The 23,799-nt window shown below is 35.3% G+C and overlaps 1 protein-coding gene and 1 long non-coding RNA gene across 13 annotated transcripts in view; one reads left to right on the top strand and one right to left on the bottom strand.

Moving 5' to 3' along the window:
• Nucleotides 1-23,799, top strand: part of LOC108717998 (regulating synaptic membrane exocytosis protein 1) — a 195,401-nt gene that overhangs the window by 41,632 nt on the left and 129,970 nt on the right. For all 12 annotated transcript variants that reach the window (XM_041564689.1, XM_041564688.1, XM_041564686.1 and 9 more), the window contains exons 2-4: nt 2,541-2,754; nt 3,256-3,267; nt 20,551-20,894. In XM_041564689.1, coding sequence (XP_041420623.1) covers nt 2,541-2,754; nt 3,256-3,267; nt 20,551-20,894 — 570 coding nt within the window. The remainder of the gene's footprint in view (nt 1-2,540; nt 2,755-3,255; nt 3,268-20,550; nt 20,895-23,799) is intronic.
• LOC108717999 overlaps nt 1-23,799 on the bottom strand; it is a 45,776-nt gene that overhangs the window by 190 nt on the left and 21,787 nt on the right. Inside the window, exon 3 of the long non-coding RNA XR_005961590.1 lies at nt 8,990-9,028. This is a non-coding gene — a long non-coding RNA (uncharacterized LOC108717999). The remainder of the gene's footprint in view (nt 1-8,989; nt 9,029-23,799) is intronic.

Raw genomic sequence — 23,799 nt, 5'->3', positions numbered from 1 at the left:
CATACTGGCAAATAAGACATAGAAGTGAACTGGATTTAGCTTAATCTCATACCATAGGCAGATTAAGTATTCTTGTTATTATTACTATTATTAATGAAGGTTGACATTAATTAGATTCATTTTAAATCACTTCATCATCATCATCATTATCATATCATGTTAAAAATGGGGAAAAAAACACCCTACTGCTATAAACATATACAACCTCTCTTTTACATTGCTAAAGGGCAGGTCCTGTAAAATGTGATTGTGCTATGGGAACTTGTAACCTGCAGTGCCATCTAATGGATATTTTAAGTACATTCCATAAGCTGCAAACTTCTAACCCCCAACGTTTTAAAGAACAGAACTGAAATTAAAATAAAGTGGATTTTTATTATTTCTTTTTAAAACATTGTGATTTTTAATGATTCTATCGTAATTTTAAGTATAAGGAAATCTTTCAGGTTGCTGGACATCATATTTGAAAACAGCCTATGCAATAAACACCACTCATTGACTGTAAAAAGAATTTTTATCTCCAGTCTAGACTGATAAAAATAATTGCTGAATCCTTTCTCATAATGCAATAAAAATTGATTTCTTTGCTGCTTTAATTTTGATAGTTAAGCACACTGTATATATACACCTAAAATGAGAAACTGAGGCTAGTGTTGCTATTTAATAATATAGTTACATATATAGTTCTATCGGGTTGAAAAAAGACAAAGTCCATTAAGTTCAATCCCTGCAAATGAAAACCCTGCATCCATACACACACCCCTCCCTACTTTCACATAAATTCTATATACCCATATCTATACTAACTAAAGAGTTTAGTATCACAATAGCCTTTGATATTCTGTCCATCCAAGAAATCATCCAAGCCATTCTTAAAGGCATTAACTGAATCAGCCATCACAACATCACCCGGCAGTGCATTCCACAACCTCACTGTCCTCACTATGAAGAACCACCTACGCTGCTTCAAATAGGGGAATTAGAATTCAAATGTGTAAATTTTGACACTCGAAAATTTGAATTTACTATTCCACCTTTGTTAAATCTGCCCATTAGAGTTTAGTGTGCATTTATATTGTTTTTGCCAAATTTATTCGCCAGGTGCAAATTCACGGCGAACTTACCGGAAACAGGTAAGTTCGCCGTGAATTTGCACCTGGCGAATAAATTTGCCCATCACTACAAACCTAATTGGGCATTATCGAGTTCGTATTGTTTTATGGCTACCAATTCCAAAACATTATTCTGGTTCACATCATATTGTGTAATGCAGAGCCATGGCCAAATTTTAACTCACTCTGCTGTAGCTGCCCTCCTTTATATAAATATCTTGGGAATTTTAGTCTGTAGCTAGTAACTAGAGACTTTAGAATTTTTAATGATCAATGATGATGATGGTTACATAGTTACAGTTAAATCGGGTTGTTTCTTAAGAGCAGGGTCACCAACCTTTTTTTTAGACATGAGCCACATTCAATGTAAGAAAAGTTGGAGAGCAACACACACATGAAAAAAGTTCCTGGAGGTGACAAACATCCAGTACTTGGCAGTACATCTGGTTTTTATGAAACAAAAACGTGCCTCCAAGATTGGAATTAAAAATGTACCTGCTTTAGGAACACTGGGAGCAACATCCAACGTTCTGGAGAGCAACATGTTGCTTGAGAGCTACTGGTTGGGGATCACTGGCTTTAGAGCAGGCTTTACAGAAAAACACACTCCTCCACCCTTTATAAACCCTCTATAAACTCTCTGTCCCTCCTAAAAAGGATGTAACCATTTAAATTGACATGTTTTATCCCACCATGTCTCAGTGATACCATATCTTAAGTTAGTATTAGCCTGTTTTCCTTGTAACAGAGGGACCTCCTTAGCTGGTAAATTGTATGCCCCCCTCACTCCTCTCCCATGGCACTTTACTAATCCCACTGCCCAGTCTACCCTAGAATCCCCATAATTCTTTAGCTACCTCCCCCTCCCCCTTGCCTTGTTTAAACACTACTCCAACCTTTCCCCTTGCACAATGGACTCCCTTCCATTGAGGTGAAGTCTGTCATGTATATATAGGTTGTACCCCAAGGAAAAATCAGCTCAGACTCTAGGAACCCAAACCCTTCATCGCTACACCAATACTTGAGCTACACATTTAGCTCCCTAAGCTCCTGCTGTCTTCCTAAACTTGCACATGGCACAGGCAATATTTTAGTAAAAGTGACAGTGGAAGACCTTCCTTTAATCTAAGAGCCTAGATGCCTGAAATCACTTTTTAAGGTCTTCCATCCACCATTAAGTTTGTCCAATATGTACTAAGACAGTTGGGTGATGCCCAGCCCCACCCAATAATTGAATTCCCTACAACCACAATCTGTTTAGGCCTGGCTCTGGTACCGGCAGTAAATGTTTTCCTCATTTCAGTGAAGATTTCAGGATGAAATAATTAATTTTGCACATAGTATGCACATGTATTTTTGCAATGATTGCTTTGAATTCTTGTATTATGTATTTTCTCCATTTTCATTAAAAAATTTTTCCCTGTTCAGGAGACTCCATCAACAATTTGAAAGCTATAAAGAGCAAATCAGAAAAATAGATGAGGATACACGCCACTACCCAGGAGAGCACAAGGATGATGCACCAACGTGTGGTATCTGCCACAAGACAAAGTTTGCTGATGGCTGTGGCCATTTATGCTCCTACTGCCGTACGAAGTTTTGTGCCCGATGTGGAGGTCGCGTTTCTCTGCGTTCAAACAACGTGAGTGTAATTAAAATGTAATGAGATTTCAGTCAGTTTGCGTAAACTATAGTGATATGCACTGAAAACATGTCCTGTAATTCCAAGAAGTAAAAATAGGTAACACCCTTCTTTTTTATTTTCTTTTTATATGGGTAGGGACAACTAAGACAAATACTGAAACTAAAACACTAGGATCACTACTATATGAAAGGAGACATATTATGTAAAAAAAACAACAATGTACCAGTACATTGTACTCCTCTAAATATAGAAAGAATGTGCTGAGAAAAGGTGTGTTTCAGGCTGATTTATTGGCTATAACTATTTTTGTAAAAAAATTAAAAAATGTTTTCAGTTCATAAAATATTGAACTGTTTTTACAATGAAGACATTGTATTTATGCAGTTTATTTTATTGTCCTCTCTCTTTCTCTCTCTCTTTAACTTGCCTAGTGATACCTGCTTATCATTTATTTTCTTAATTTTCTTTCTTTTTGCTTCCCTGGATGCTTTCCGAAAGGAGGACAAAGTGGTTAGAAACTTTTATTTCATTTTTTATTTTAGCTGTGTAGCTGCTCTTAAGTTATTCAGTAGAATCTGGGGCAGATTTATCAAAGGCTGAAAAATCATTCTGGTTTATTTTCACTTTATAGTATTAGTAATAAAAAAGCAGTCCAGGATGTCCAGCATTTTTCTTTCTTTAGAACCATTTTCTTACCCCTTCCCAATTTGCCTATAGATTTGAATTATGTTAGATTTTCTTGCAGCTTTAAAAACTTTCTCCGTTTGGTAACTGAATTGGAAGCTGACTTACAAGGTTAAGAACAGCGAGGAAGTGGAAAAATGCATCAATAACTTGGCAAAAAAATGTGAAAATGTCCATAAAATGCAAACTAAACATTATAACTCAAAATAAAAGGTATACCAATCTGAACTTTGATAAATCTCCCCTTTGTGTTATGGTGCCAAAATTGTAAGTTTGTAGGTTTATGTGGTTTGCAAGAATAATTTGAGAAAATATTTGCAAAATAATTTATATGTTGTTTTTAAAATCATACAGTTTTTTTATATACAGTACCAGTTTGTCTAACAAATGTATGTTTGCTTTTGAGCAGCTACTCTTTTATGTTTTGCTATTTGTTTGTAGTAGAACCCTGATTTTACAGTGACCGTGTCAAAAACGCATCAACTCTGGGAATCCTGTAAAACCCCAATGAAATAAAGTTGAGGTTCTAATGTATTTTGCTATATTTACATTTCTAAACAATATGGACAGGCAGTCTTCAGGAGATTTTAAATGATACATTTTGAGAAAGTATGTGATGATTTCTTAGCCCAGGTGTGTTCTTGTACTCATCAAGTGTTATAGTCAGTATTAGTAACAGCCAATTACCTTAAAGGAGAAGGAAAGCTACGGAGGTATTTTATTGCCAATAGATTAGCTGCAATAGTGCAAGCTAGAATGCTATATTTATTCTGTAGAATGTCTAGAAACTCTGTTTGTTTAGGATAGGAGCTGCAGTATTAACATGGTGTGACATCACTTCCTGTCTGAGTCTCTCCCTGCTCTGGGCTCAGATTTCAGTAGAGAAGGGAGGGGGCGGGGGAAGAGGAGCAAACTGAGCATGCTCTTGCCCAGGGCAATGAGGTTTAAGGTGAAGGCAGGAAGTCTGATGCAGAAGCCCATGTGTACACAATAGAAGGAAAGAAATGCAGTGTTTCTTTTGACAGGGGACTCAGAGCAGCACTACTTTTGGGGTTTACTGGTATATTTAGATGGACCTTTCTGATAAGGCTTACTTAGTTTTTACCTTTCCTTCTCCTTTAAACTGCTTTAATTTTGCAGTGAACTAGATATGGAGAAGACATGGTACAAGCCCACAACAATGCAGTGCTCCACCTATACCCATATCATGTGCAGCTCACTGCCTATCTTTTTCTTATTGCACCTTGTTTTCTCTTTTAATGCTCCAGGTCTGATATTCTTTGTGTTCACACTTTTTTCTTGATTTGTATGGGTTTCTCTCATACTTTTCCCTCCTTATAAATTTTTCTAATCATAGTTTGTCATTCTAAATGATTCTTCCTTGCATATTTCCATTTTGTATTTTGGCCAAGTTCACCAGAACTCCTCCTTCATCATATCTCACCCTTTTGCTCTGATCTCTAACCGTTTTTTATTAGTCTGACCAGTCTTACCTAGTCTTTCTACACACTTTCTGATTATACTCACATACCTTTCTTTTTCTGTTTATTTTCTCTATCACCTTCTAAACTTCACATCCAATGTTTCTATACCCTTAGCTTTTGTAATCTATTCTGCCTTTGCTCCTTCTGCTTTCTCAAATGCCTTATCTCCATTTCTTCCCTTTCATATTCTATAACATTTTTCGGCTGCTAACACTAGGGGGCACATTTACTTAGGGTCGAATATCGAGGGTTAATTAACCCTCAATAATAGACCGTCGAAGTAAAATCCTTCGACTTCGAATATCGAAGTCTAAGGATTTACCGCATTTCCTTCGTTCGATCGAAGGAAAAATCGAAATTTTCCTTCGATCAAAAAAACCTAGGAAAGCCTATGGGGACCTTCCCCATAGGCTAACATTGATGCTCGGTAGCTTTTAGGTGTAGGGGGTTGAAGTTTTTTTTAAAGAGACAGTACTTCGACTATCGAATGGTCGAATAGTCAAACAATTTTTAGTTCGAATCGTTCAATTCAAACTCATAGTCGAAGTAGCCAATTCGATGGTCGAAGTACCCAAAAAAAACGTTCGAAATATTTTTTATTCTATTCATTCACTCGAGCTAAGTAAATGTGCCCCAGATGCATTCAACCACGAGCAGGTAACAGGAATCTGCGAACAGTACCTGGATTTGTTAGCAGAAAGGTAGTTCTGAGCTTTCCTTCCACCTGTCTGTCAAATATGTATACTGCTCACAGATTCCAAATAGGACTGACTGTGGGACCCAGGGATACTATTCCACTGGAAATTTTTATGAGGGGCTTATATACACATTTCCCTAGTTACCTGTTGTGTGATCTCACTGCTCACAAAAGACTTATTGGCTTACAAACATATTCTTTGTTTGTAAAATGAACATAATGTTTTAAAAAACAGTTGTTTTGATCATAGTTCAATTCCTTACTGGTTTTTGTGCATTTGTGCCTTCTCTCTGTGTTTATTTAGCAAAACAATGTATTAGTTTGAGAAGATATTTAAAGCATATTGCAAAATAATGACTTTTAACACCTTACAGGCAGGGTTTGACTTATTTTGGATGTGTTTAATTGCTGCAATCTACACTTCCCACACAACATTTTATAGGTGTTATATCTTTTGCCCTTACAGTTACGGTATATTCTTTTCTGTTTCTCTCATTATGTAGGTTGGGCAAATGGACTACACTACGGGGCACATTCACTATTGGTCGAATATCGAGGGTTAAGCAGCCCTCGATATTCGACCCTCGAAGTAAAATCCTTCGACTTTGAATATCGAAGTCCAAGGATTTACCGCAAATACTTCAATCGAACGATCGAAGGAAAAATCGATTAAACGATTAAATCCTTCGAATCGAACAATTCGAAGGATTTTAATCCATCGATCGAACGATTTTCCTTCCATCAAAAAAAGCTTAGAAAGCTTATGGAAGATCCCCATAGGCTAACATTGATGCTCGGTAGGTTTAAAGTGGCAAAGTAGGTAGTCAAAGTTTTTTTTAAAGAGACAGTACTTCGACTATCGAATGGTCGAATAGTCGAACGGTTTTTAGTTCGAATCGTTCGATTCAAAGTCGTAGTCGAAGGTTGAAGTAGCCTATTCGATGGTCGAAGTACCCAATTCGAAGTTTTTTTCATTCTAATCCTTCACTGGAGCTTAGTAAATGTGCCCCGTATATTTCGTCATTATTCATCTGATTTTAATGTTTAGAAACATTTTTCAGAAATGCTGTACTCAGCATTCTGCTTAATACAGTGACATGCTGTTTCAACAAACTGTATTAGTTGTGCTTTGAATTGGAATGTTGTTTTAAAAGGAAAAAAAAGGCAAGGTTTGGCTACTTTATTGAGCAACACACATAGGGGGAAACTCACTAACAGGCGAAAAATCACCAGCCACGGCTTCGCCGTCTTCTACACACTTCGCCAGGTGCAACTTCGCACAGACAACGCTAATTCACTAAGTTGTGAAGTTTCGTCACCGGCACCTAACGCTTGTGAAGTTGCGCTAGCGTTATTACAGCTGGCATAGCAAGGTTGCACTAATGTTAGATAATTTGCATACAGCGGGAAGTTCAATTTCAATGGACGTATATGTTGCAGCAAATACATTATACTACACAGGTCCAGGGAACCTTAATAAAAGAAAATAGAATAAAATTTGGACCAAGTCCTACCTACTCTATTGCACTTCGCCTGGTCTGAGGTGGCGAAGACAAGTCTGGCTATAGAGGTAACGCGCAGTAAAAAAAAAAAACGTAGTGAATTTGCGTAGTAACGCTCTTTCACCAGAGCAAAATATACGCCTGGCATTAGAGTGCAAAGTTGCGCTAGAGTCTATCTACTTCTCCAGGCCGTTAGTAAATCGGCGAAGTGCCGAAATGACGTCACGCCACTTCACCCTTTAGTAAATTTGCCCCATAGTGATTTATATATGACTGGTATACCAGTATGGGACCTGTTATCCAGCATGCTCAGGACCCTGGAGCTTTCCAGATAATGGATCTTTCCATTTTTTGGATCTTCATACCTTAATACCTAATCCTTTCAGATAATTGTCTTAATCAGTTTTTATTATTGTTATGGCTATTTACTAATTTACTGTCATGACTAAACGAGACTTTAGATCGAGGGTGTCAATCTTAATGCCAATACATTAATCAAAGGGTCAAGCTGATATCTGCAGAATTTAATGTAGTTATGTTACATACAGTGGATTCTGCTAAGTATTCCTATCTGGTAAAATGAGAAGCCTGGTATAGATCAGTAATAGAAATAATTCCAATTACTCCAAAATCCCTTAATCATACCTACACATACACATTTTTAATGTTAACTCTGAAGAGGGTTAAAAACTACGTAAATGGAACCTTCCAGACTAAAAAGTTGAAAAGAAGTGAAGCAAAGAAGAAGCAAATCAGTGAGGATATCATCTCTGTAGTATCAGCTGTTAAATATTATGTGTGATTCCTTACACTCTCCAGGAAGCATGATATATGCAAATGTTGATTTTACTCTCTTATCTTATATCTGCACAGCCCATGTAAGAGACACATTCATAAGATTTGACTTAAGGTTTGACAATGCACAGCCTGATTCTGGCAGTCGCTTTTTCGTCATTAGTAATAAAATTAGTAATAAAAGGACAGTGACTAACAGAAATATACTTTTATCTACCCACAGTTTACGTGTATCTTCTACTTATCAACCTAACACTTTAGGAAACATTCCTAAAATAACCCTGTATACTAAATTTAGACTGATATATATTACTCATGCTATGGGCTTTTAACTACACAAAACATACTTCAAACTGTTTTATCCAGATGGCATTGGAAAACAGAAACTAATTAATCCACAGACTATTCAGGGCTTTCTCTCAGTACCATATGGAGAACCATGATATCATCTTATTAAATGAAAGTACATTTTCAAAATGTTCCCAAATGCCTCAAAATCCTGGCCCTAAAACGTTTTTAACCAGGAACTGCGGAATTCTGAACAATAGCAAAATGGTTTATGAATGTGACGTGTAGACACCATTTCCTCAAAACTTTCCTCCCACTTTGCCCTGAAATGTTAGAGGTTAAAAGTTTCATAAAAAGGTGACCATACAATGACTATAAAAAGCAAAAAAGAAGAACAAATAGAAGAAAGGAAGTATACAGTGCTAAAACTGGATGTTGTGGTAGACCATATATTTTCCACCAGAAACACTTTAAACTACATACAACAGTAAAAAGTTACCTTAAGGGTTACACCATTTTTATATCAGAAAGGCAGTTTATGAAGTGAGTTGTAAATGGAGCTGTAGCAAGTACACAAGCTAACTTCTGACACCATGTATTAGTCTTTAAAGTCAATAAAATTAAAGATAAAGAATATAAAGCTTTATTCGGTGAGCTTGTAGTACAAAGCAGTTGCGGCTTTGTAGCTAAATTAAGTCCCTACACAGCCCAAGTGGCAAACCATAAAACAGCAAAAATACTTAATATCATCTGAATCCCTCTAGTCTAGAGGTGAAACTCACCATAGTTTGCACAATGTGTACCACATGCAGTGCAGGTTCCTATAATAAAGGTAAAGCAGACAAATTACACACTCATTTTATAATTTTACATTTTACACTCATGTTACAATTACACACTTATTTGTACATACAACAGACACTATACACATGTTTAATATAACTTGCACTTTTATATATCATAAAGAACAGCAGGTCCTTCAACAAAACCAAACTGTTGACATAAATGTAAAACATGGGTGGGAAGTGTAAGAGAACTTAATAGCATATTATTATTACCTTGGCTAGACGGCTTTACCAGTTCTCCACTGTCAATCAAAGAAAGGAGACAATCCTGGGGATGTTATATGACCGAGGCAACTCTTCACCCAGGCCTCTTTTATAGATAGGTAAGCAAGTGTCAGTGCAGGTTCTGTGGAGCTCATCTTAACTGGTTAGGAGTAGGCAAATGGTTTTGGCCTCTCCAAGTAGTAAATAGGGGTCTGTACCCCAGTTGCACTTCTGTTCAGGGCCACAGTGACAAGGCCAAGACTTGTTACCCACAAATATATTATTGGCAGGATTCTTTGGTGTGTGCCCTATCCTCAACTGGATACCCATGAAGCTATGTGGGTCCCTCAGGAAAGAGTATTTCAGGAGGGTGCACTGATTTATTTAATATAATAAAGACTGTGGGAACAACTTTGATATGTGCTGAAGTTATTGAGAGACTGGCTCTGTATAAAGCCTTTCTTGAGTTTATCAAGAACTTTGTGGATCAGTTTATTCTTAACTAAACAACCAAGGGTTTGATAGAGACCAATAACAACTCCATAGCCCTTTATGTACAAAATCTTTATTTCTAATATCTAACTCACTAACGGTTTTGTTTAATATCTTACTCACTAACATTATGGTTTGAATGGTAGCTGCCCCTGTACATGAAAGAAATTGGACAAGGTCTTTATGAAAATTGCGTTTAACATGTACACAGACTGCCTGGAGAGAATCTCTGCTTGCCCATGGATTTTTTATGGCAAATGCAGTCTTATTAAACAACAGTGATTAATCATTGCTTAAATCATACTTCCTTGTGGGATATAAGCACAGAGGTAATGTAAAAATCTTTATTTCAACAATAAGTTAGGTTTGTTAGGATAAAAGCCAAAACCCCAAGCTATTTTTTTTATTGAGTGATCATATGTAGCTCTTTAGTTTAGTTTGCCCTAAAAGTAAGGGAGCATCGTCCTAGTTGCTGCTGTTGAAAAATCCCAGAAACATGTATTATATTGAAATTTACAGTTTTAAGTATCTGCTTTTCTAATTTCCCTTCCAGTGCAGTGCCCTGGTATTTATATAGCACAGCCAACTGAAGGAGGGGGTGCTCAAGCAATAGTGCTTATATACACTGTATAAATGTGGATCTGGAGTGGAGATTTGGCAAGAAATATCCAGCAAACTCCTGAAAAAGCGCAGCTGGGCAATTAATCTATATCAGGACTGTATAATTCTATGGGTAGGAGTAAAAGTTATTGTTATTTCATTGCATATTAACAACATATTTATTAAAAACTTGGAATATACAACAACCCAACCCCCCCCCCCAATTATTCCACATTTGTTATTGTAATTGTAAATTGATCTAGCAAACTTTAGAGATTGTCTGCAAATTCTTTCTGTCAATTTGAATTAGTGGAGATCAGAGTTGTATTTAGGGGTGTATTTATTAACATTGGAGACAAACATCACCGGTGATGTTGGCCATAGCAACCAATCAGCAATTATATTTGAACAGTCACCTACAAGTTAGAAAACAAAAGCAAAGATCTAATTGTTTGCCATGGGCAATCACGGGTGATGTTTGTCTCCAAGGTTAAGAAATATATACCTCTCAGAGTTCAAATTCATGATACAATATATATTCACAAGGTGGCTGGGAAACAGGCAGGCAAGAGTTAAACAACTAGCATTTATAAAGGTAGGCACTTATGATTCTAGATTAGTGATGGCGCAATTTCTCAGCGAATCTCCATGTTTAGCTGCCGGTTAATAAATTTGCAAAATTGCAGCGAAAATGTAACACGCCCATTGACTTTAATGCAATTTGACAAAATAGGCGCACGTCAAGCCGTTTCACGAATTTCGCTGGAAATTCACAAATTTTTCGCCAAATCAAAACAGGACAAATTCACCCATGACTATTCTGGATTACTTTGCCCGAATAGTAGCACCATCAAAGAGCTGGTTTACTATAAATGCAGACTGCCAGCTAGCTAGTGAAATTTAAACTTATTTATTATTTATTAAACCTTTTGTGAATTAAACACAGACAAATACATGCTTGGAGCTACCATGGGTATCACTTTTACTTTGTAAATTTATAATCTCCACTGCTGAATTAAATTTTGTAGTAAAAAGTCCTCTTAAAATCATACTGACATTTAAGGGGTTATTTATTAATGTCCGATTTTTTTTCTGGTCAGACTTGTAAAGGGGAAAACCAACATTTTTTCTTAGAAAAAAAACATGAATTTTTCTAGATTTATTAAACCCTTATAGTGTTAAAAAGTCTGAATAAAAAAGTACTCCAACTCAGACCTGCCGAGTTTATGTAGAAGTCAACGGCAGATGTCCAGTTGGGTTTCATTTGATAATCCGAAGATTTTGTAGTTTTGGGTGTCAAATCCGAAAAAAATCACAGGTTTTGGTGACAATTCCGAAACAAGAAATTTTCCTGAACATTTATTAATAAATGGGGGCGGGGGAACTGTGTGGATTTGGTCGGTGTGGTTTTCAGAAAATGATTTTGGTAAATAACCCCCTAAAAAATGTAAACTTGAATTTAGCTCATCGTTTTTCGCTGATACAGTAGTTCTGCTTTTGTAAGTAATTGTTACTTAAAGCTCCTAAACCTGACTGTTTTGTCAACCTGACTGTCCCTTCTTAAAGGACCAGTAACATTTAAAAAAATAAAAAACTTGTTAGTATAGAACGAAAAAAAAAACACAAGGACAAATGAAACCTTTAAATCACTAAGCCTTTATTAAGAAATAACTTACCAAAACTTTGCTTGCACTCCTCTTCAGAAAAGGCGATCCGGCGATCATCGTGCATCACTCGATTTCTCCTTCCTTATAGGAGATAGCCAGGGAGGAGAAATCGAGCACCGCACGATGGATCGTCACTGTGTCGCCTTTTCGGAAGAGGAGCACAAACAGAGTTTCCGTAAGTTCTTTCTTTAAAAAGCGATTTAAAAATTTAATATGTCTTTGTGTTTATTTTCTTGTGTCAGTATCTCTTTAAGTGACAGCTATATATAGCTATATAGCTATATATATATATATATATATATATAGCTATATATATATATATAGCTATATATATATATACTATATATATATATAGCTATATATATATCTATATATATCTATCTATATATATATAGCTATATCTATCTATCTATCTATCTATATATATATATATATATATATATATATATATATATATATATATATATATAGTATATATAATACACAAAAGCCATGAATATCCTGTAAATTATATCCTTATAAACGGTGAGTTCTGATGTCATCAGTTATAAACGGTGAGTTCTGATGTCATTTCTGTCACGACTCATTGAAATTTGTGTATTATAATAAATAAAGTACCCCCAGTTGCAAAATATGAGGATATTAGAAGTTACCTTGGAGTTCCATGACCTGTATAAAAACACTCGGCCTTCGGCCTCGTGTTTTTATATGGTCATGAAACTCCTCGGTAACTTATAATATCCTTATATTTTACAAGAGGGGGTACTTTATTCACTATATTCTGGATAATGAATCCCATACCTGTCCTATGTATTACTAGTAATTCTGTTATGTTCAGTGGTTTTGTTTGATTTCAAGAGTCATGCAACTCCTCCCTTTTCTTGTTTTATTGTGGTCAATTTCCAGGCTTGAAATCCCTCTGTTTTTTTAGAGAGTTTGTGCATCACACTTTATGCAAAGTACAGAGCCTTAAATCCTAGAAACCATCAGTTCACAATAGAACAAGGTGAGGGAGTTGTTGCATGACTTAGGGGGCCGATTCACAAAGGGTCGAATATCGAGGGTTAATTAACCCTCGATATTCGACTGGGAATTAAAATCCTTCGACTTCGAATATCGAAGTCGAAGGATTTTAGCGCAAATAGGATTATTCCTTCGATCGAACAATAAAATCCTTCGAACCGTTCAAATCGAAGGATTTTAATCCAACGATTGAAGGAATATCCTTCGATCAAAAAAACTTAGGAAAGCCTATGGGGACATTCCCCATAGGCTAACATTGAGTTCGGTAGCTTTTAGATGGCGAACTAGGGGGTCAAAGTTTTTTCTTAAAGAGACAGTACTTAGACTATCGAATGGTCGAATAGTCGAACGATTTTTAGTTAGAATAGTTTAATTCGAAGTCGAAGGTCGTAGTAGCCCATTCGATGGTCGATGTAGCCCAAAAAACACTTCAAAATTCGAAGTTTTTTTACTTCGAATCCTTCAATCGAAGTTAGTGAATCGGCCCCCAAATTTCTATGCTGATTGCAACACAATCCTAATTGGTTTTTTAGAGGCAAAAGGTCGTGAAAAGTGAAAATTCAAATTTAAAAAGTTTGAATTCGAGCTAATTTTTGTGTACTTCGATTATGGGAATAGTAAAAAATTCATAAATTCAGATTTTGAAATTTATCATGTACTGTCTGTTTAAAAATTCGACTTCGACCATTCGCCATCTAAAACCTGCCGAATTGCTGTTTTATCTTATGGGGGACCTCCTAGAACCTATTTGGAGTCAATTGGTGGACTTTGAAAAATCAACGTTTTTTTCTGGAAAAACTTCGAATTGAATTCGATCGAATGCCATGTTACTTTGATTCGTACAATTTGACCAAAAACTGACCTATTCAATAAAAAAACGGACCTATTTGGCCAAAAAACTTCGATTTCGGTTGCTCTTTTTGAATTCCAATTTCCAAGTTTTTCAAATTCAAAATTCAACCCTTGATAAATTTGACTGTAGAAAGTCAGAATGTCAACCCAATTCATTTGGATCTTAGTATAGGTAAGGCATAAGGCATCATATTAATAAATGGTGATGATGTCACTGGTCATGCTCAAAGTATTTTAGCACTTAGCTACTGTAGAGGACCAGACCACTGAGTGGCAGGGCCACTGATACAGGACAGCAGGCACACCAAGTTCATAAAAGTATGGGGACAATTTATTAATAGGTGCAACATGTCTAGTTACCCATAGCAACAATCAGATCTTTGGTTTTATACAAGAAAGCTATACATTCTACCTGGCTGCAATTTCTGCAAACCTGGAGCAGACTTTGCACTAGTTATTACGTATCCCAATGTTGCAGGCTCCCCAACTTTTTTATTTTTTACTAATAAGGGCTTTGATTGGCTATGTGTTATGCCCTATATGGACTGGCAAGCTACAGAAGGGTTTGTTTGGCAGTACACCTGTTTTTATGCAACCAAAACTTGCCTTCAAGACTGGAATTCATAATTAAGAACCTGCTTTGGAGTCACTGGGAGCAACATGTTACTCACAAACCACTTTTTGGGGATCACTGCAATTTTGAATGTTTTTTTTTTTCATCTAACACAGTCAGGTTTGCCTCCTTTTGTTAGATGATATACCAGCCAGTAAGAAAAAGGGAATGAGGGATGAGGGATGGGTAGGGAAGAGCCGTGAATGGGAGCATGTGAGACATAAAGGTGCAGATTACATGAGTAGGGCTTGATTATAGAGGAGGCAGGGGATAGAAGGGGAGTTGAGAGAAGGGACTGGTGTGGATCATAGGTGGGACAGGTGTGGAATCAGAAATGTAACATTGCTAGTAAATCTGTAACATTAGCCCGCTTGGCTGGCATTTTACTAAGCATACATTGTAGAAACATTTTCCCTTGTAGTGCAACATTGGCAATTGAGCACAGTTATAAAGAATGCAGTAATTCTCTGATTTGCCCACAGGAGGTAGTTTCAGCCCATGGGAAGGATTTAGAGTCGGTAGACAGAGGGCCTGAATACAGGAAGGATAAACCAATCAGATTGAGAAAAAAAAACATGTCATGTGTAGACTACTGCCCTCTGTTTTTTAGCTTCAACTTCCAAAATGCCATTCAGCATTTTCTTATACAACAGCAATTTTATAATTTTAACATTATTGTAGTGAATATTGTCAGTATTTTACACAGATAATTTACAGTAATTGTGTTATGTATAATGTAAGAAACATATTTAATGATTTATTGTATGAGGCATTAGGCACAATTTACAGGATCGGGCGATAAATTATTACTGGGAATGCGTGTAATCAGTATTCTCTTTGCTGTTTTAGACATCTGCAATCCACAGCAGGATTAAAATACAGATTATTTTTAGAGATGATGTGACCTAGTTGCAGAAACCTCTTCTTTTGTGCGTGCCTATGCGCTTTTGTGTGTTTGTATGCATGCATTCATACCATAAGTATGCAGTGTTGCTGCAAGGCTGATTTTCCAGACTAAAAGGCACCAGTTTACTCACAGTCCTGAGACAAATCTATAACTATAGTGGGTTATTATGTTGTTTGAAAAAAGTAAGCACACCAACAACCACTAACATATTTTAGGATATTTAGAATGAGGAATTGACAAAACTATAGCAATTATTTAATTGTTTGGAGGTATGGACAAAAGAGCTCAATTACTAACAGTAGGCAAATGTCTTATAGTTCAGTAAAACATTGCAATCAATTAAATGCTCCTTTGAGAATGTCCAAATGTCTATATGTATCCTTAGTAATATTTAACTGTATCCTATAATAGTGGACCAGTTTTACAAGTTATGGGGCCAGTTTATAATAAAATTCTAATGTTGGCCAAAGTGGCTAATAGAACTATTGATTAGTCTCGGACATTATAGAGCCATAATTATGAATAATTGTTTGAATTCCTGTGTTTCTATAAGTCATGTATATTAATCACTTTGTCATAATGACAAACGTGTAAGTGAGTATCAATATGTTTTGATATTCTATATATATATATATATATATATATATATATATATATATATATATATATAAGATATATTACAAACACGTCTGAAACTGAGAGCGAGTTCTGGAGGTTTGAACATGACAGATGCTTCCCTTTACTTCCTTTTTCAGCTGATGGTTTGCCAAACAGAGATCCCATATAGTATAAGTGTCTGGGTCACCGTGCCTCTCTGGCTCAGAGTTATCACCGGGAATTAACATCTCTATATGAACCCATATTATTTTATAGGAAGGAATAAGGGTTAATATTGTACTCAACTTCATGAATAATGCAGAAATGTTCTTACATCATACATACACCAGTTCATGTCTCCTGCATTTTCCTAGCAGAATTAATCACAAGAAAAACCACATATATCAGCTAGTGTCTACATGTTTCATGTACATTGCGTTTTCCTTGGTAAAATAAAGCAAATGGAACCTATAGTATAGGCACTTAGTGAATTTCTGCTATCTTGGGGTCAGTTAAGGATGCTGCGGTCTAAAGGCTGAAATACAGAGATACAGAGTTTAGAGCCAAAGAATATATCTTGCCTGTTTAAACAACAGAAAATGACCTATATTTTCCCTCCAGCGACAGATTGTGTATTGCTGTAGTGATGCTATTGTGTTGTCACTGTATATTGTCACAACCACAGACATTTTTAAATGTTGTACCCACATATACCTACAGTATGTACCTGTATACCAAAATATTTAATTCTGGTCTTTGCTCTCTAGAAAAAAAGTAAAAATCAAATTACAGATCTAAAGTATCTTGTTTCTGTGCCAGAGTTTGAAACCTTTGGCCCTCAGTCATAATAATTTTTTTTTGTAACTTATAATTGTTATTTTTTGTGGAGAAAAAGAGACATTACAGACAGGGTTTGTACATGCATTCTGAAGTAGTCCAAGAAAGCGAAGAAGGGAGCATGGTAACATAGCTCATATATGTGCCTAACAGTAACATCCATGTAATCTGAAACCATTTAAACTCATTAGTCTTCAGATTTGTCTCCACACATATATTACACAGTATATAAACAATCATGAAAGAAAAAAGAAGAAGGAGAAGAAAGGGAGGAGGAGGAAAGAGTTTAGAGTTGACTGTAACCATGTACCCTGTTTCAGTCCTCAGCCATAATATTATGATATGGATTTTGTTCCTGCCAAAATTGGACAAGTAACCAAAAGTGAAAGACAATAAAGGTATGGGATCTGTTATCCTGAAAGCCAGTATCCAGAAAGCTCCGAATTACGGAATGGCCATCTCCCATAGATTCCATTTTATCAAATAATCCAAATTTTTAAAAATGATTTTCTTTTTTCTTTGTAAAAATAAAACTGTGCCTTGTACAGATATAATTAATCCATATTGGAAGCAAAACCAGCCTATTTGGGTTTATTAAATGCTTACATGATTTTCTAGTAGACTTAGGGGCAGATTTATCAAGGGTCGAAGTGAATTCGAGGGAATTTTCAAAGTAAAAAAATTCGAAATTCAAAGTAATTTTTTGAATACTTCGACCATCAAATAAGATACTACGACTTCGAATTCGTTTCTAAGTAAAATCGTTTGAATATTCGACTATTCGATAATCGAAGTACTGTCTCTTTAAAAAAAACTTTGATTTCAATACTTCGCCAAATTAAACCTGCCGAAGTGCCTATGGGGACCTTCTAGAGAAGTTTTTTGATGTCGAAGAAAAATCGTTCGATCGATGGATGAAACGTTTCGAATTGTTCGATTCGAAGGATTTCATCATTCGATCGAACGATTTTACTTCGACCGCAAAATCAATGTATAAAAACTTCCAAAGTATTCCAGGAATTATTCCAAGAATTTCAAAGCTTTTTCTACCTCGAAATTCAACCCTTGATAAATCTGCCCCATAATGTATGAATATCCAAATTACAGAAAGATCTGTTATCTGGAAGACCCAAGGTCCCGAGCATTCTGGATAACAGATCCCATACCTGTACTGGAATTTAATGTGTAAACCTAACTGTAGCATGCATTTTCTTGTACTCAATAAATGTAAATCAGGGCTTTAAAATGTTATAATAGAATGACAGACTGGAATAAAAATATCCCTGCGCATTGTATTCTTTTGACAGTTCTTATAAAAACCCAGAAGCCGAACAAGATCAGTCTAATCTTTCATCAAAGTATTTGCTTGGCTGACTAACATCTGTGAATTGTAAAAGAAGTTGTTTCACAGACTTGCTTTAGTTGGGTTTGGCTCAAATCCCAGTTTAAGAATGTCCATTTTAGTTCTAACCCTCACTAGCTCAGTATCTGCTTGGCTGATCAGTTTATTTACAGTGCGTCTGGGAAGTATTTTTCTGTTATTATAAAAAAATCTAAGCTGATTTTAATATGCATTTTCAACAAAATGATTTGTATTTTCACCAAGGCTATTTTCTTCCCTAGAGGCTCTAATATCAAAATTGTCTGCTTACATCTTTATAAGGTTCTTTTTTTGACCAGGTTCTGGGGCAAAAGTGCTAAGAGTAATTGTATAGAATCTATTAACATATAAAACAATAAAAAAAATAAAAATAAACCTAATAGGATTGTTTTACCACCCATATGGATTTATGCAGCTTAGTTAACGTCAGGGTACTGACAAACTATTTTTTAAAATGTGATCATTATAAAAGATGCGCTTCCCATATTTCAGAGATAAGATACCCTATTCTGTGTAAGACAGGGCTTTGTTTGGACTGTTATACTGTATTTATCTATAGATATGTATTTTTCAACAGTTTGTATCATATTTGGAAAGGATACTATCATCACACATTTTAACTTTTTATTTTTATTTATTGGAGGCTGTATGTGGATTTTAGAGCTTTCAAAAGAGCAAGTCACAGCGGAGGGAATTTAAGCAAAAACACAGGGAGTTTTTATCAAGTGCCAAAAGTGTAGATCTTGTGCACGAAATGAGCAGGCACTTCCAAAGATCACTCCTCCAGGCAGATTTGCCAACAAAATATGTAACTTTATTCCAGTATACAAGGTGTCAGCCTTACGCGTTTCATATCACACAGATACTTAATCATAGGCTCTTGTGCACTTATTTATCAAGGATCTAATTTGTGAGGTTTTTTTGTACTTCGAATAAACTCACAATTTAAAAAACTCGAATGTTTGCTTATTTATGAAAAAATCGCAATGTAAAAAAACTCAATCGTTTTCGAATAAATAGACTTAAAAACTTGAATACCTCGAACTTTTGTGATTTTACAAATTCGAAAAAAATACAAATTTATAAAAAGACTTGAATTTTGCCTAGGACAACTCTACATAAACTTGCCAGCTTTTAGATGACAATTTTTTTACATTCATGGTTTTTTTTTTGCTTAAACAATACCAGGCACACGAGTTTATGAAAATATAATTTGAATTTGTTTTGTACAAAAAAATTCTTATTGTTGCAAAAATTCTAATTCAAGCCTTGATAAATCAACCCCTTGGTGTTAATGCTCTAAAACATTTATGAAATACAGTGTTATTTGCTTTCACTGCATCTTGGCTCCTCCCATCACCACCAAATTTCCCCTTTTAATTAAATAGCACACTGACACATGAATTCCTATGGGTTGAAAATGCTGCAACTTGAATAAACATGTCTATAAAGATGTAATCGGTAAATTCTCTTTCACCTCCCCTAGCTGCTGAAGGCTACAAACAGTTATAATAAAAAGTGAGGGCTGCTGTCACTCATAGATACAACCCACTTACTGACATAGTAGTTCTAGTTAGTTGTAGACAGTAGAGTTAGTTCGCCATTGGCAGTTGCAACAAGCTTGTAAATTGGCAGTAAATAAACAATTGCGGCATACTTTTTTTTACTGTAAAACAAGAAAACAGTAAATGAAAAAGTTTAGCAATCTTTATGTTCTCCTTGTAGAAACATAACATAGAAATAGTACTGCAGTACATGTTACAAAACAAAAGTGAAAAGGTAAATAACGTTTACTGTATAAATATTACATTTATAAACAACCAAATCTTTGCCCAATTTGTCAACCTGAATACCAAATTTGGCTAGTGGAAGCATTCAGTCCTTGGTCCAACAAAGAATCACCTAAGCAGAGTAACTAATGTAGTGTTGTTGGTCACCAACAGCATACATTGGCTTATGTGGTTTTTGGCTTATTAATATCTTAAAAATCCTTATCACATAATGGGAGAAGCAATGTGTTTTTCGCAAGCAGGATAACTAGGATATTTATTTATTTTCCTTATCATTATTGTAATCTGTCTAAACAAATCCATTTTAAAATAACTATTATACTACCATTATAGTTTTTTTTTAAACCCCTACATATAAGTTTGATAATCGGAAAGTTGTTGAAATGCCAACTTAATATTTCTTGATATTTTTTAAACTGTAACGTTACTAATTAGTGTTGATTGGCACAGTTCGCATTAATATGAAAAATGGAAAAATAAGCTTTTTATTTGTCCTGTTTTTTTTTACAATGTTTTTCTTCTTATTTTTAATTAGGTTATGTGGGTTTGTAATTTGTGTCGAAAGCAACAGGAAATTTTGACAAAATCTGGGGACTGGTTCTTTGGAAGTGGGACGCAGCAGCCATCTTCTCAGGATGGAACATTAAGTGACACTGCTACAGGAGCAAGTACAGATGCACCAAGGGAAAAGAAAGCAAGACTTCAAGAGAGATCTCGATCTCAAACCCCTTTAAGTACTGCTGCAGCAGCAGGTTCACAAGGAACCCCTCCTTCTAGTTTACAGTCTGATAGGAGCAAAAGTTCAGAACCATCACTACAATCCTCCGTCCAAGAGCCAAAAGTATCATCAAGATCAAGAAGTGAACCTCCAAAAGACAGGTTTGTGATTAGTAATGTAAGCCAATGAAAAATGGATCTTCAAAATATTTTTTTGTAGAGTTTAAAATTCATTATATAAAGGAGAGGGTCTATCTTTTCTTTAAATAATAAAGAATACAAGAATATATAAGATTATAGGAATGGGGGTTACATACAGTATATTTCTGATATGAGATTCCTGTTGCAGGGGTTTGGCCTCATGCAGATGTGACAACGGGGTCCAGGGAGGTAATGGCCATGTTCTAGAAATATGTAATCATGCCACCAGTATATACCCTGTTTATACCTTTGTTTTATATAGGGAGTATATGAAAAAGTTCCTCTGTAATACCACAACTAAACCACTGATCATCTACATATTAACCATGAGTTTCAGCTTCCTCTCTAATTTAAAGATTGTAAAAGATGTTGTAAATTGTAGGAACAGTAAAGAACTACGTCATCCCTTATCCTGCCACTCACCTGAAAAGAAGGAACATTTCTAACTCTTGCTATGTAAGTCATAAAGGGGTCATAAAGGCTACCCGCTCCTAATTATTGATGGACTGAATCCATAATTGGTGGATTTAGCTGCATAATGATTCTTTCATCTACAAACAGCAAAGTGAGTCTGAATCCTCATTTGCAAATGAATGCTTAGGTAATATTTTTCCATACTATCAATGGTTTGAATTTGGCCAGGCTAAATGAAGATTTTGCTGAATCCCCTGCTTTTTAAAATGTGTATTAGTATCTGTTAGTTATTTCATAAGACATTTTTATATATGTACTTTACCCGGACCAATTTATCATTCAGCACTTACGTGTATCAAAGTACAACACTAGCCTGGGCGCAGTCCTTAGGGAATCCAATAGCTGGGCAATCACGCTCAGAGCACTTCAATAATATTCATTTATTGGTGGATACTGATGTTTCTGCTAGCAATCTAGCCTCTATCAAAATACTTTAGTACCTATTTTTTTAAAAAATGCTCATAAAATGATCATAGCTCATTTAGATTCATATATTATTATTTGTATATATTTTGCAGTTGTGACATCATCACTCATGTATTGTAAGAATTTTCTCCCACATAATTATGTAAGACAGGGAGGCCTTCTTTGAGCATCAGTTATCAGCATCGCAAGACTTTTGGGAGATTCTGGGCTCAAAATATGAATTTATCAGAGTATTTTATTAAGTCAGACCAAACTAGAATCCACAATTGGACCTTATTTATTATTAAATAATCCCAATTTAATTGGATCGGGGACAAACAAAAAATGAAAAACCACAGAAACTTCCAAATAGGATAGGGACCTCTCCCATTGACTTATATACAACTTCTGTAGGTCTGACATGCCGGATTTTCAAATTTGGACTTGTTTCATCCTCAGGGTATAATAAATCTTAAAAATATTTGAGTTTTTTGGCCACTAAAAATTTGGCTTTTATTTTAAAGAAACTTGATTTATTTGAGTTTTTGCCATTCAGACTTTAATAAATAGCCCCCTTAATGTTGTTAATCTGGGTAGCAAATACATGATTGAATATACTGGCTTCTGCGTCTATTTTATTCTGTAGAATAAGACAAAAAGTAGGTATGATAGGGTAAGCTGTGTTTAGGTTGATTGTAAAGAAAAAGACTGGTACAGAGAAGATCAAAAAGGTGTTAAGTACTGACTGATATGACATAAATGTCAGCGCTCTAAAGTGTTTCCTTTTATTAAATGTAAAAATCAATAACATGTAAATATATAAAAACCGACTGGCCAACTCCAGTTTGGGTTTAGACTTAATAAATGTGTTGATGTATTATGAAAAGTAGTGCAAATTTACCCCAAAATTTAATTTATAAATAGTCTGCACTTTTTAAAGCCATTATAAGCCTGTATTTCCAAATTTTGGTCAAACTTACTTTGATACACGACATTTTTATTCACTAGCTTTTCATTAGTTTTGAGAACTCAGCGTCTAAGGATTTACTGTACCGAGATGTTTAAACTATATATGACCATTCCAAGATTTGATTAATTGGCTGTAAGAAAGATAATGCTTGTGTGTATATAAATTAGAAAGCATAGAGAAAACTGGCCAGAATTTCAGCAGCAGATGGTTATGCAACTGGCATCTATTAAATGTCTGTATGGCATAAAAAGAGCGCGGTCCAGCAGAGGTTTTGTGGTGTTGTTGTGTGATACTCTTGTTACAAGGATATTTTCTGCAAGATTTTACTGAAGCTCAGCATCGCTACACATTGTCTGTTACAAAAGGGAATGATGATATGTTGTACAATGTGAATGTATTATAACAGCACACTGGCAAGAAAAAAAAGGCTTCCCAAAATCCTTTAATAGTAAGTCTGTTTTTCTATTTTCCATTGTCTTCTTTTGTATGAAAGAGCTTTCTTATTTTAAGTCTTTCTTTTATGCTATTCTCAAAACTTTTGAGCGCTAGATCTGAAGGTAGCATTCCAAGTGAAAAGGCTGCGATAATGGTAAATCATGAGAGATCTTTCACTATGTCTGTGTGAGTATTAAAACATACTCAGAATCGATTCACTTTTGTCGATGGTATTCATTTGAAGCACCTGGGCCTTTTTCTTTCTTTTTTACTTTTAGCCATCTAAGATATGGGAATGATTTTGTCATAATGTCAAATAATAAAAACTAAGTAGACTTTCTTATGTCATAAAATGAAAACTCATTTGTTCTTCATTTTTTCATAGTCTACTTCTTATTTAGCATTCGGATATGACAGCCAGGTATTTTTTCATGTTAAATGTATTGTTATTGAAAACCTTTTACGTAGATGAAAAGTGCTTTAACCACCAAATATGTAGGCTTTAAGTTCTAAGCTTCATGGTGATATTTATTTACTGTAAAATATATTAGCAGAGTTCGGTTTACAAGCTTTCAGTCTATT

Source organism: Xenopus laevis, chromosome 5S (assembly GCF_017654675.1).
Source record: "Xenopus laevis strain J_2021 chromosome 5S, Xenopus_laevis_v10.1, whole genome shotgun sequence".
In the NCBI taxonomy this organism is placed as follows: Eukaryota; Metazoa; Chordata; class Amphibia; order Anura; family Pipidae; genus Xenopus; species Xenopus laevis.
This window is presented reverse-complemented; position numbering and strand designations above follow the sequence as displayed.